We start from the raw sequence: 12837 nt of genomic DNA, 5'->3' as shown, positions 1-12837 counted from the left end.
CTCTGATGCTGGGAGGGATTGGGGGCAGGAGGAGAAGGGGACGACAGAGGATGAGATGGCTGGATGGCATCACTGACTCGATGGACGTGAGTCTGAGTGAACTCCGGGAGTTGGTGATGGACAGGGAGGCCTGGCGTGCTGCGATTCATGGGGTCGCAAAGAGTCGGACACGACTGAGCGACTGATCTGATCTGATCTGATCTAGAGTTGAGGAAACTGAGGCCCAGAGAAGTTAAGAGACTTGCCCAAGGCCACACAGCCAGGAAGTGATGAGGGTCAGCACTTGAGCCCAGGCCCCTGACTCCAGAGCCCAGGTTCTGAACTGCCACATTTAGGCTGGGCAATGAAACCAGCCAGATGTGCAGGAAGTCCCTCGGTCAGCAGCGAACCGACAGTTCATAAGGGGGACAAGGGTTGAGTTGGAGGGATTGGTAGTGAGGCTGGGTCTGTTTCCTGGTCCCAACTCCCCACTTCATGAAGCCCCCACAAGGCCCCCTGCAGGCTGAGTCACCTTCAGGATGAATCGCCTCCCAGGGCCTGGTCCCACCAGCTCCAGACAAAGGTGCCCTTTGGCTGCTAAGCCCAGGTGATCTCCTCGGCGCCAGAGCTACACTAATCCTCTCGGGGCCCTGGGGGGAAGGCTGGCCTCATGACCACCAGGACCTGGCTGGTCTCCGGGCTGAAGACAGCATTGACCTCCATGTGTGCACTGCCCTCTACAGTTCACAGTAGGCGTTGATCCTTGCTCTCTGGCGGGAGGGATGGGCAGGTGGAGAAAGGCGCGGTTGCCCTCTTTGCCCCACAAAGCTCCAGGCATGTTCCAGACATTTCCTCCGCAATCCTGGAAACCCTGCTGAAGAAGTGTGGTATTCTGCCCATTTCTCAGATGACCAAACTGAGGGCCCAGAGAAGAAGGGATTGTCTGGAGCTGAGAGGCCAAGTGGGATGTGGGAACACAGGCGTGTGTGGTTCTTGGGGTCCCTGCCCGGAACCCTCCTAGCCCTTACAGGTGATCAGTTGGTCCAGGGCCTGGGTTCAGGCACCCCCTCACACCCCTGTGGGTTTTACCAACTTTCTGCCTTCTGGCGCCAACAGGGACCCAGGATGATGAGAGTAAAAATACCACCTACTGAGCACCTACTGGGTGCTGGGCCTTGTTCTCACCACTTTGCATGATTAAACTCGACCTTTACGACATTCTTTTGAGGCCAAGTCACTCTGGTCACCATCTTGACACCAAAGAAACAGGCTTGGAGAAAACGGACAGCAGAATTCAAACCGAGCCTCTGGCTCCAAAGTCTGTTTTCCACTAAAGCACCCACTGCAGATGGGAAAGTGAGTCCCAGAGAGGCGCTGGCTCAGGCTCCAGTGGTGCCACTGGCGAGGTTGGCAGGACGCCTGCCTTCAGAGGCCCCACAGCCCTCAGATAGCAGGGAGGGAGCATCTCCCTGCAGAGTTCAGGGGAACGCCTGTTTATGCTCAGCCTGGCTTGAGAGCAGGCCTCGGTGGGGGAGAGAAATGCCCCCTCACCCAGGAGAGCTCCTCAGGTGGGCTTCATGGGGAAGGAGGAGATGTCATCAATTAAGCACGGAGGTAGGGGGTCTTCCCTGGTGGTCCAGTGGTTAAGACTCCGCACTTTGAATGCAGGGGCATGGGTTCGCCCCTGGTCAGACAACCAAGACCCCATGTGCCATGGGGTGTGGCTAGTACGTAAAAAAAGAAACACGAAGGTAGGACCTAGGCCTGGGCTGGGGGCGGGAAGCAAGGAGGACTCAGATTGCTCCCCAGGTTATGTGCAGCGATTGAGAGCATTCGTTCATTCATTCATTTGCTACGCTGGCATCTGTGCCTGTGCTGGGCTGGGAGTGGGGCACAGGCCTGGTTTGCCCAGAGCAAGGCCATCTCAGTGGGGTGGCAGAGGGCCTTGGGCGTCCAGAGGGAGCATCCGAGTTGGGGGTTGTCACAGCATTCTAGAGCAGCTGGCATTTCTGCACTGGTGTGACTAACAGAATCTGGGGAAGGGTGTTCTTTGGCAGAGAGGGCACGTGCAGAGGCCGGGAGACAGGGAGGCTGGGGGCGGTGGTGGTGAGAGGAATGGGTGCCACTCGGTGTGGAAGGCAGATCCACCTTCAGTGCCAAGGGAGAGGTCTGGTCTGTGTCCTAGCAGGTCTTGGAGCGGGCAGTGGCTGCCTCTGAGGGGTGGGAGCAGGCACTGACTGAGAAGGAACAGGAGGGAAAATTCTGGGGTGATGAAAATATGTTAAGATAGGGGTGCAAGCGACATACTGTATAACATTGTCACTATTTAAATAAACACTTAATATTTATGAATTTCACTGTATGTAAATTCTACATCTAAAGAAGAGGATCGTTATGGCATGCATGTTAAAGTGTTTAGAGGAAAATATATTGTTAACTGCAACTTTCTTTGAAATACATTTAAAAAATATTTATTTATTTTTACGTATTTGGCTGCACCGGGTCTTAGTCATGGCATGCGGGATCTTTAGACTTCACTGTGGTATGTGGGATCTTTTTAGTTGTGGCATGCAGGATCTGCAGTTGTGGCATGCGAACTCTTAGCTGTGGCATGTGATATCTAGCTTCCTGACCAGGGATCGAACCCAGGGCCCCTGCATTGGGAGTGCAGAGTCTTGGCCACTGGACCACCAGAGAAATCCTTGAAATATGTTTTTTTTTTTTTTTTTAAGATGGATTAATGGATGAATAGATACATAGTAAAGTAAGTATGCTATGCTAAGTCGCTTCAGTCATGTCTGACTCTGTGCGACCCCATAGACAGCAGCCCACCAGGCTCCCCCGTCCCTGGGATTCTCCAGGAAAGAACACTGGAGTGGGTTGCCATTTCCTTCTCCAATGCATGAAAGTGAAAAGTGAAAGTGAAGTCGCTCAGTCGTGTCCGACTCTTAGAGACTCCATGGACTGCAGCCTACCAGGCTCCTCCGTCCATGGGACTTTCCAGGCAAGAGTACAAGAAAACACTAATGGTCGATGTAGCCGGTGGGTAGAATATGACAAGTATATGGGGTGCTTACTGTACAATTTTTTCAACTTCACTGGATGTGTGGACATTTCATAATGAAATGTTGGGAGAAAAACTTCTGCAGATCAACAGAAGCCAGTCTGCTTGTTCTCTTCACACTTGCCCCAAGTTTGAAGAGTCAGGTCCAAGTTCATCTCCTCGAATCCTCAAATCAGTCCTGTGAGGCAGGTATTCTACTTACTTAACAGATGGAAATATGTGATGAGAGGCAGAGAACAGGGGAGTGGCTGACCTAAGGTCACACAGCGAGTTCTGGGTCGAGTGAAGCTGAACCAGGGTCAGCTTGATGCTGAGTCTGGGTATGGTTCTCTGCCCTGGCCAGCTGGAGTGGGCAGTGCCTGCTTTCGAGCTGAAAACTAGATGCCTCTGGGGGTGCTTCCACTTCCCCCATCTGGGGTCCTTGCTAGGGTCTCTAGGAATGTGCCCAGAGCAGGGGCCGATAAACCCCAGCTCTGTGACACCATCCAGAGTTGCAAGTTCTCAGAATTAGCTACAAACGACCAGGGGCTGATAAACCCCAGCTCCTGTGACACCATGTGGAGTTGAACAAGTTCTCAGAATTAGCCACAAACCGCAAACCCTTGTGGTTTTGAGTCTCAGTGCCCAATGTGAGGAGCAAATCTAGATTCCGGTCTCTCATAATTACATGGTGTTTCCCTCCCTGGGTCAGGGAGCAGACTCTGGCTGCTATATAAGGCCAGCCTGCGACCAGATTCAGCTGAAGCAGAGGGCCCAGTGAACGGGACCTCTCAAGACCGAGCTGCAGGGACCTCCCGGGGGGTAAGGAGGTGCCCCCTTCCCTCTTCAGAGTCTGGGCAGGGGGAGCCCAAGGTCTGGGGAGGCAATGAAGTGTGTCCCAGACTGGATACCTGCCTGGGTGACCCTTTTCTGAACCTCAGTGATCTTGTCTGCAGCATGGGCATAGTCAGGAGACCTCTCAGGGATCAACAGAAGGGCCTGAGTCCCTTGAATGACATGGGTGAGCAGAGCTGCACTCATCTTCCCCAGGAATGTTGGGGTTGGGTACCCGGGACCTTTGCTACCTCCCTGATGCTCGTTAGCTGTTTGCTGATGCCAGAAATCCCTCCTTTGATGCCCATCTTTTTAACTGAAGGTGGTGATCCCTCTTTGAACAGAGAATTCTCTGGGCAGTGGGGTTAGGATGAGGTGAGGAAGCCAGGGGGAAAAAATTCTTGAATATATGATACCATAATATTCTACTATGAATGAATTCCCATGAAATTCTTCCTAGGGGAGCAGGGAAAGAATGGAGGGGCTGTGTGAACTTCAGGGGATGTAGGAGACAGGAGAAAGGGAAGAGGGTGCATATGTGGAGGGGGTTGAGGCCAACAATTTCATAGTTTGGCCTGGAAGGAACCATGTCCTGCTCTGATTCTCTGAGGCTGGTGAATGGGTAGACTGGTTTGGTGGAGTAATAGAAGTTTATTAGACATGAAGGCAGCAAAATAAAATTTCCTAGGGGTTGACCTGCTCATCCCCAAATGCATGCTTCACCCCTCCAATCTCATAATACTTCACATCCACTTCTTAGGGGTGTGAAATAATAGTCCCCCCAAAATAGCTACTGTTTATTGAGTGTCTGCTATGTACCAGATATGATGTGCTGGTGACTGCATGTATGTGCGTGCTAAGTCACTTCAGTTGTCTCTTTGCGACCCTATGGACTGCAGCCCATCAGGCTCCTCTGTCCATGGGATTCTCCAGGCAAGAATACTGGAGTGGGTTGCCATGCCCTCCTCCAGGGGATCTTTCCAACCCATGGGTCGAACCCACACCTCTTATATATACTGCATTGGCAGGTGGGTTCTTTACCCCTGGCACCACCTGGGAAGCCATGATGGTGACTAGGAAGCTGTAATTCAAAAGGTCAAATCTCTTTTCTAAGGATTAGAATCCAGAGAGGTCTGATCTAGAACCCTTCATCTTAATGACATGATGATGGAACAGTCTCCTCCAAAGAGATGGGAAGGAGTATTTGCTAGCTGGCTGGATGCATGCAAGTGTGGCTAGGTGAATGTGTTGACAGGTGGATGGACTGATGGAAGGATGTATGGGTGATGGATGTATGAAAGGAAGGAAGGAAGAAAGGATAGGTGGATGGATATAAGATCAGCTTGCTGGTTGGTTGGGTCATGTATAGATGATGGATAGATGGGAAGAAGGATGGATAGATGGATGGATGGATGAATAAGAGGGGGAATGGATGGTTGATGAGTGGGTGAATGGATGGGTGGATGGGGGAATAGAAGGATGGATGGATGGGTGGTTGGGTAAACAGATGAGTAGATTTCTCTAGAAATCTCTGGAGAAATTTCCCCAGAGTCTGCCTTCTACTAATTTGCTATTTTGATTGGAATCCCCAATAGAGTATTTTTTCTCTATTCCTGAAGCTCCATTTGTAAATTTTCATCTGGGGAGATATTAATGAAACATCTATGTTATGGAACAGTTCAGTTAATGATATGTCCAGATTGACTGCAATTTGAAAAGCTCAGAAGGTGGCATCAGGAACTCTGGGCCTGCCTTATTCTATGCCCTTGGGTGATTTCCCCTGTTTCTGGGCCTCAGGGTCTTGATGTGACTCTTGGTGGGTTGTGAAGGGGTGGTGCTAACTCTAGCTGCTGGGCAGGGTGGTAACACCCAGCCATGGCCCTATGACCCACTGTCTCCTTAGCAGAGAAGCAGTGCCAGCATGTGGACGGCGTGGTGTGTGGCTGCTCTGTCAGTGGCGGCTGTGTGTGGCGTCCGCCAAGATACAAACACCGTCCTCAGGGTTACCAAAGACGTGCTGAGCAACGGTGAGTCCAGTCCTGCAGAGAGTGAATGGTGGCAGGCGGCGGGTAGGGAAGTCCAGCCAACTCTGAAATTCCCAAGCACTCTCTTGCTCACTGGCAGGTTCTACATCAGAAGGATGGGTGGCTTCTCTCTGAGCCTTAGTTTCATCTTTTCCGTGAGCTCACACTTCCTCAGCACTTGCTAGGGGCCAGGCACCATGCTGGGGAGTGTATGCTTGAGGCAGTAGAAAGCAGCGATTAAGAGCTTGCGTCTTGGAGTCAGCCTTCCTAGAGTTCAGATATTGGCTATATGACCTTAAGTCCATGACTTGAGTTCTCTGAGCCTCAGTTTTCTCATCTGTGAAGAGGGTGTCATTATGGTCCCCATCCTGGAGGACTGATACAAGAATCTAATGAGATGAATGACCTTTTGAAAACTTAGCACAGTTCCTGGTTCATAGAAAACACTCAAAAGTGGGAGCTGTCGTTGATCCTGCCTTCAGTTCTTGGGGGTCTCTCTTTTGTCATCTGGCAAATGAGGACATGTCCCCTGGCCTCATTCCTGTCTAAAGCTGTCATAGAATGAAAAAAATGGGGTCATTTCCTCAGCATCACGGGCCTCAGTTTCTTTATCCATCAAATGGGGACAATAATTCTGGCCTTGACTGTTTTCCAGGAATAAATTTGAATAATGCACGAAGAAGTAGGGTTTTTTTGTTGTTGTTGTTGTTTTTTACACTGTAAAGTGTGGAGTGCTTGGAAGGAAGGATCATGAAGAAAATCTACCCAGGTTTGGCTGAACAATGTTGAAATCCGGTTAATGTGTGAGAGGTCAAAGCCAGCAGCTAATGAGCTCACGGGGATGTCAGGGCTGGTCAGGAGGAGCCTTACCATTCGACCTCAGGAGTTTACCAGTGGGGAAAGGGGACTAGGGAACGAGCAGTGCTGGGGACCAGAGTGGGAACGAGCCTCTGAATGAGACCTTTGCTTCTCCGCAGCCATCTCGGGCACCTTGCAGCAAAGTGATGCTCTTCGCTCAGCCCTGAGAGAGGTGCCCATGGGTAAAGCTGGTGGTGATGGTGGTGGGCCTCTCCTGGGGGGTCTGCTTGGTGGAAGTGGAGGTGGTGGGGGAGGTGGTCTTCTGGGGGGCCTGCTTGGTGGCGGGGGTGGAGGGGGTGGTGACCTGTTGGGCGGAGTTGGAGGAGGCTTATTGGGTGGCGGTAGCAGCAGTGGTGGAGGGCTCCTGGGTGGCAGTGATGGGGGGCTTTTTGGTGGTGGGAGTAGCAGTGGTGATGGTGGGCTGCTGGGTAGTGGAAGCCACAGGTGTGGGGGGCTGCTGGGTGGTGGAAGCCACGGTGGTGGGGGGCTGCTAGGGTGGCAGTGGTGGGGGGCTGCTGGGTGGTGGAGCCCACAGTGGTGGAGGGCTCTTGGGTGGCAGTGGTGGTGGTCTCTTGGGTGGCAGTGGTGGTCTTTTGGGTGGTGGCCGACATCGTTACGATGACTACAGACGCGCTGAATTCCCCCGAGGTGTCGGTGGTGTTCCCTACAATGACTTCCACGTCCGAGAACCACCCCCAAAATATACCAATGGCCACCAGCTGGGCGGTAATTACAAGTATGGTCACGTCGAGGCCAATGACAACACCGCTCAGTTGGGGGGCAAATACCGATATGGTGAGATCCTTGAGTCCGATGGAAGCGTCAGGGACCTCCGAACCAGCAACTACCGCAATGCTGAGAATGCACACGGCAGCCACAGAGACCACGGGCGGTACAGGTCTGCTGAAGGTGCGGCGCCCGTGGGCAGACTTCACCGGCGAGAGTTGAGGCCTGGAGAGATCCCGCCTGGTGTAGCCACTGGGGCACTGGGCCCAGGCGGTTTGCTGGGCACGGGGGGCATGCTGGCAGCTGACGGCATCCTAGCAGGCCAAGGTGGCCTGCTCGGCGGAGGTGGTCTCCTTGGAGACGGAGGACTTCTTGGAGGAGGGGGCGTCCTGGGCGTACTTGGCGAGGGCGGCATCATCAGCACCGTGCAGGGCATCACCGGGTAAGGAGAGGCTGGGGTCTCCCTGTCAAGCTCCCTAATGAACTCTGGACAAGAATAATCACCCCCAGGGGCCTGGAGTTGGAATAAGGATGGTCTTCGGTGTCTCATACACTTTAGGACCTGGCCTCGGGACTGGACGTCTTGAGTCTTGTATGATTTGGGATCTTGCTGTTAAAAGTCCTGAGTTTGAGTCCCAGCTCAGCCTTTTAGATTAGCCTGTGACTTTGGGCCATTCTTTTCCTCTCTCTGAGTCTCATTTTCCTCCTCTGTAGAATGGTCATAGTAATATAGTCGAGGTGGAAAACACCCAAGATTGCGCATACATATTATAATTTCAACTATGCTCAGCCTCCTCCTCATATTCACTATTTAATTTGACCAATATTTAGAGTGCCAACTACATGCAGGGCGCTCTATTGTCCCCAGGGGCACGACCTCATGGTGAGCCAAGACAAGACACATCTCTTCTCCTGATGGAGCTTGCAGGCTGGTGGGTTATATGGCATCAATGAAGAAGCCTGGAAACAATTATACATTTACAGTGCTAAGAAGTTCATGAAGAAGTGAGGAGGTGTATAGTGGAGAGATCAGGGGAGGCTTCCCGGAGGAAGAAAACCTAGAGCTGAAATCTAAAGAATGTGTGGGAAGAAACCAGGCAAAGCCGGGCAGGGACAGGCAGAAGGAGTAGCATTTTTACATGAAAAAAAAAAAAAAAAAGATCCAAGCAAATACATGGAAATATAAACAATAGACCTCCAGGCAGTGGGAGACTGGGTCATGGCATATTTTTTGCCTTTAATTTTTCTGTGTTTTCCAAACTCTATCCATGAATCGTAGGTCTTTCTAGAGCTGAGAAGAATGAATGGGGCGCAGAGGAGGGGGGTACAGGGAGGACGGTCCCTGGGAGTGGGGTGCCGGGCACTGGAGATGGCAGCCCTCTCACTGCTCTTGGTCCCCCGCAGGTTACGCATTGTGGAGTTGACTCTCCCTCGGGTGTCTGTGCGGCTCCTGCCTGGCGTGGGTGTCTACCTGAGCTTGTACACCCGCGTGGCCATCAACGGGAAGAGGTGTGTGTCCTTGGTTCCAGAGGGGTCCCTGCCACCCTACATCCTGGCTGGGAGATCTGGGGCAGGTTATTTCTCCTTTTTGTCCATAATGTGGGGACTAAAAGACCTGAGGTGTCATCAGCATGCACGTGGCTTATACCTTTGGGCTCAGGTCATCTCCTGAGCAGCAAGCAGTGAAGGCAGCCTATGCAGAGGTTAAGATCCTGGGAGGCTGGAGTCTGGGGGCCCCTTGGGTTCAAATCCTGACTCTCTTTTAACCCGTGTGAAGTCAGGCCAGTTCTAATATCACTGAGCCATAATGTCTTCACCTGCAATGGGCACAATAAGACTTATCCTTTCCCAGGTGGCTGCAGCCACTGTGACAGATGGTCTCCCTGAATAGTGTCTGCCAAGTAGTTGGTGCTCATTAGAGGACCTCAGGTGGTGGACCTTTGCACTGATTTATCCCCATGGGAGGAGGTCATACCTACAAAGCAATATGATGGGGTGGTCACCTTGGAAACCAAAATTTGGACATAGGTTCATTTATTGGCCTCTGTTCCCAGCCTTTGAAGCTCTCATAAGTGGGGATAGATTTGTTCACAGATGACTTGAGGGTCCAGGGAAGCCTTCTGGTTTGGGACCCCAGACGTGAACCAGCAGCATAGTAGATGGCAGGAACCGCCAGGGCAAAGGCCAAGGTGCAATGCGGTGGTTGGGCGTTGACTCACTGTCTCCCTGGTACCCTGGTCTTCTCTCCTCTAGTCTTATTGGGTTCCTGGACATCGCAGTGGAGGTGAACATCACGGCCAAAGTCCGGCTGACCATGGACCGCACGGGTTACCCAAGGCTGGTCGTTGAGCGATGTGATACCCTCCTGGGAGGTATCAAAGTCAGGCTGCTGCGAGGGTGAGTACCAGTGGGCTGTGGAGTGCCTTGGCAGATGGTAGAGTGATCTGTCTTTGGCCAATCATAGTTTAGAGCAGAGGCTCTGGAAGCAGCCTGGGGTTCAAACCTCTTCAGCTTCACTATTGCTTGCTGTGTGACCTTGGATAGCTCTGTTGCTCTCTCTGAGCTCCACTTTTTTTATCTGTGAAATGGGGGTCATTTTTTCCCCTTTGGAATTAAGATGGTGAGTGTAAAACACCTAGTGAAAATCTGGCACATTTTAAGAGTTTATGTTACTTGAATAACATGGGTATTGTGTTCAATGGTGCTCCAACTCACAGTGAAATTTCCCAGTTGATGCTGTTCCTGTGATCTTAATCAGATGTTGAGTTTTTTCTATTACACTCTACTCACAAACTGGCAGAGTGCACACCTTGTGTCCAGAGGGGTTTCCAAGTGTCTGGATATTGGCTGGTACACTGCCCCCTGATGATGGTCTCTGATGAGGGCACATCAGGGCTACTCAGAACTGAGTTCCTTTCTTTTCATTCCCTGGCCCTCATCTTGAGAGATCCTTGTTCTTGGTCTCTCTGAAGCCCCCTAATCCTTCCTCTCCTGTCTCATCAGTTTCTTTCTTATCCAGCCCTCATGTTATCTAGACTGTGAGATCAGAGAAATTCACTGATGAAGGGACAGGCAAATTTGCATTTGAGCCCCAAGTTTCCTATTCATGTGGGCTTCTCTGAGCCTTTCTGCTCCAGGGTGGGTGGAGGCAGAAAACAATCAGCCCCTGGTGTTCTGGTGAGATGAGGAGGGGGAAGGATACCCAGAAACTTCACAGATTTTTAATTCACATTTTCACAAGGAAAAATATCTGGTGGTACATTGTTCAAAATATAAAATGATAAAAAGGCATGGGCCCCTGCCTCTCCATCTCCCATCTTCCCCCTTCCCAGAGAGCTCTCCTTGGTTATTTGTTTCTTGATTCTCCATCCAATTTTTTTAAACAAATGAAGCAAGCATGAATGTAAATTTCATCCCCCTCTGTCATTTTAACACAAGTGAGCACATACTGGAAACACTGCTTTGTACTTTTCTCTCATCATTGGTCTCTTGGGAGAATTTTCTGTGCCAAACACGAAGAGTTTCCTTTTGCTTACCTTTACATGGTTGTGTAATATTCCACCATTTGGTTGAACTGTCATTGATTTGCTCTCTCTTCAGGCTACTCCCCAACCTTGTGGACAACTTAGTAAACCGAGTCCTGGCCAATGTCCTCCCTGACTTGGTAAGAACCCATCCCGGGACCAGGAGCAGGAAGTACAAACTTTCCCCAGAGTGAGGGGCCCCGTGCAGCCTCCATTCCTGGAGGCACACAGGTGACCCAGAAGGAGAGAGGGACCCAGGGGGCTGGGACGCGTCCCTGGGGGTCTGAAAAGGGCCCTAAGGAATGCGGAGGGACAGATTGGTGAGGGGATAAAGAGGTGAGGCTTGAGATATATACAGTCCTTGGTTGGAAACCCAGCTCCAGCACTTCCAAGCTGGGTGGCAGTCACATCACCTCTCTGAGCCTCAGTTTTCCCATCTGTAAAATGGGGATCATGAGAAAGCCTTCCCCACAGGGCTGCAGAGAGGACAGGGCCACGCACAGAAAAGCAGTCAGTACAATCACTATTATCATTGTTCTCACTTGTGCACCATCCCCCACGCCCTGCGCGGTCACCAGGATTCCATGCCCTTTCTCCCCTGCAGCTCTGCCCCATCGTGGACGTGGTGCTGGGCCTTGTCAACGACCAGCTGGGTCTCGTGGACTGTAAGTCCTTCCTTTGTTGCTTCATTCAACCAGCATCTTCTAGCACCTGATCTGGGCCCAGCCCTCGGAAGGGACCGGGGACACAGCAACGTCTGGGAGGAGGGCCCTGTGTGGTGCATGCTGTGCTGTGCGTCTGACGCCAGGGGAGAGGGGCTGCCTGGCCCTTCCTCTTGTCCCTGGACACCCCACCCCCCTGCAAGCCCCAGAGGGAGGAGCTTCCTGCTTGGACCCCCAGGCGCTGCGGCTCTGGATGGTGTTGGGACACTGGGTTTCCAGCCCCCAGGCAGCGTGTGGACTTGGAGAGGCTCTTCCCAGTTCCCTCATCTCTAAAATCAGGGAGTTGGTCTCAAGCCCTAGAGAGACTGGAGTGACTATCACTAGGTTAGGGAGTGACAGATGCCGTGGAGACCGTCCAGGTCTTCAGATTCAGGCTGTGACACTCACCCTTGATCCAGGATTTCAGAGTAAACATTCCTGAAGGCAAGTCTGCCCCATGCGGTTGTCCAGGTCGTGCACTACATGATTCCAGGGTCCTCCATCCAGATAGATCACAGCATAATGGTAGCACCTGTTGGGCAGTGCACAGTCTCTACCACCGTACAGGGTTGGAAGCGCCTAGAAGTTAGGGCCGTTTATCACAAGCAGTCAGAGAAATGCCAAACTCAATTAAGCGCCACGTTGTGGAGCCCCATAATTTCTTCCCAGTACAGCACTTCACAGCTTACAAAGCTTATCAGTATGTAGAATCTCATTGCCCACCCCCAACCACCAATATTGTCTGAGGAGTTCTATTAAGCTTATTTTACAGGGGAGGAAATGGAGATTCAGAGAGGTGCAGTGTCTTGACCAAGATCACACAGCAAGGAAGAGGCAGAGCTGGGGTTTGAACCCAGAATGCTTGCTCTTTCCATGGTGTCTGGAGCCAGAACCTTGCTGCCCACTCCCCTCAGGTCACAAAGAAGGTGTCTGGGTGGGTGGGGGGAGCTTCCTGTGACCCCACCTTTGCCTGCAGCTCTGATTCCTCTGGGGATACTGGGAAGTGTCCAGTACACCTTCTCCAGCCTCCCGCTCGTGACTGGGGAATTCCTGGAGCTGGACCTCAACGTAAGTGCCTGGGCTCGGGTGGGGGAGGTGGCCTTCTCCATACAGGCCGAGGTGTGAGCGAGGACCCCACCTCCCCTGAT

General features: G+C 51.9%; 1 protein-coding gene across 1 annotated transcript in view; it reads left to right on the top strand.

The window, feature by feature from the left end:
- The first annotated feature begins 3796 nt into the window (after positions 1-3796).
- The window catches only part of BPIFB4 (BPI fold containing family B, member 4), a 29662-nt gene continuing 20621 nt past the window's right edge, over positions 3797-12837 (top strand). Inside the window, exons 1-9 of the mRNA XM_010841698.1 lie at positions 3797-3844; positions 5760-5883; positions 6858-6920; positions 7387-7906; positions 8869-8973; positions 9718-9861; positions 11065-11128; positions 11593-11653; positions 12666-12757. Of these exons, the coding sequence (XP_010840000.1) occupies positions 5778-5883; positions 6858-6920; positions 7387-7906; positions 8869-8973; positions 9718-9861; positions 11065-11128; positions 11593-11653; positions 12666-12757 (1155 nt within the window). The 5' untranslated portion in view covers positions 3797-3844; positions 5760-5777. The remainder of the gene's footprint in view (positions 3845-5759; positions 5884-6857; positions 6921-7386; positions 7907-8868; positions 8974-9717; positions 9862-11064; positions 11129-11592; positions 11654-12665; positions 12758-12837) is intronic.

This window comes from Bison bison, unplaced genomic scaffold (genome assembly GCF_000754665.1).
Source record: "Bison bison bison isolate TAMUID 2011002044 unplaced genomic scaffold, Bison_UMD1.0 scf7180017864167, whole genome shotgun sequence".
Classification (NCBI taxonomy): Eukaryota; Metazoa; Chordata; class Mammalia; order Artiodactyla; family Bovidae; genus Bison; species Bison bison.
This window is presented reverse-complemented; position numbering and strand designations above follow the sequence as displayed.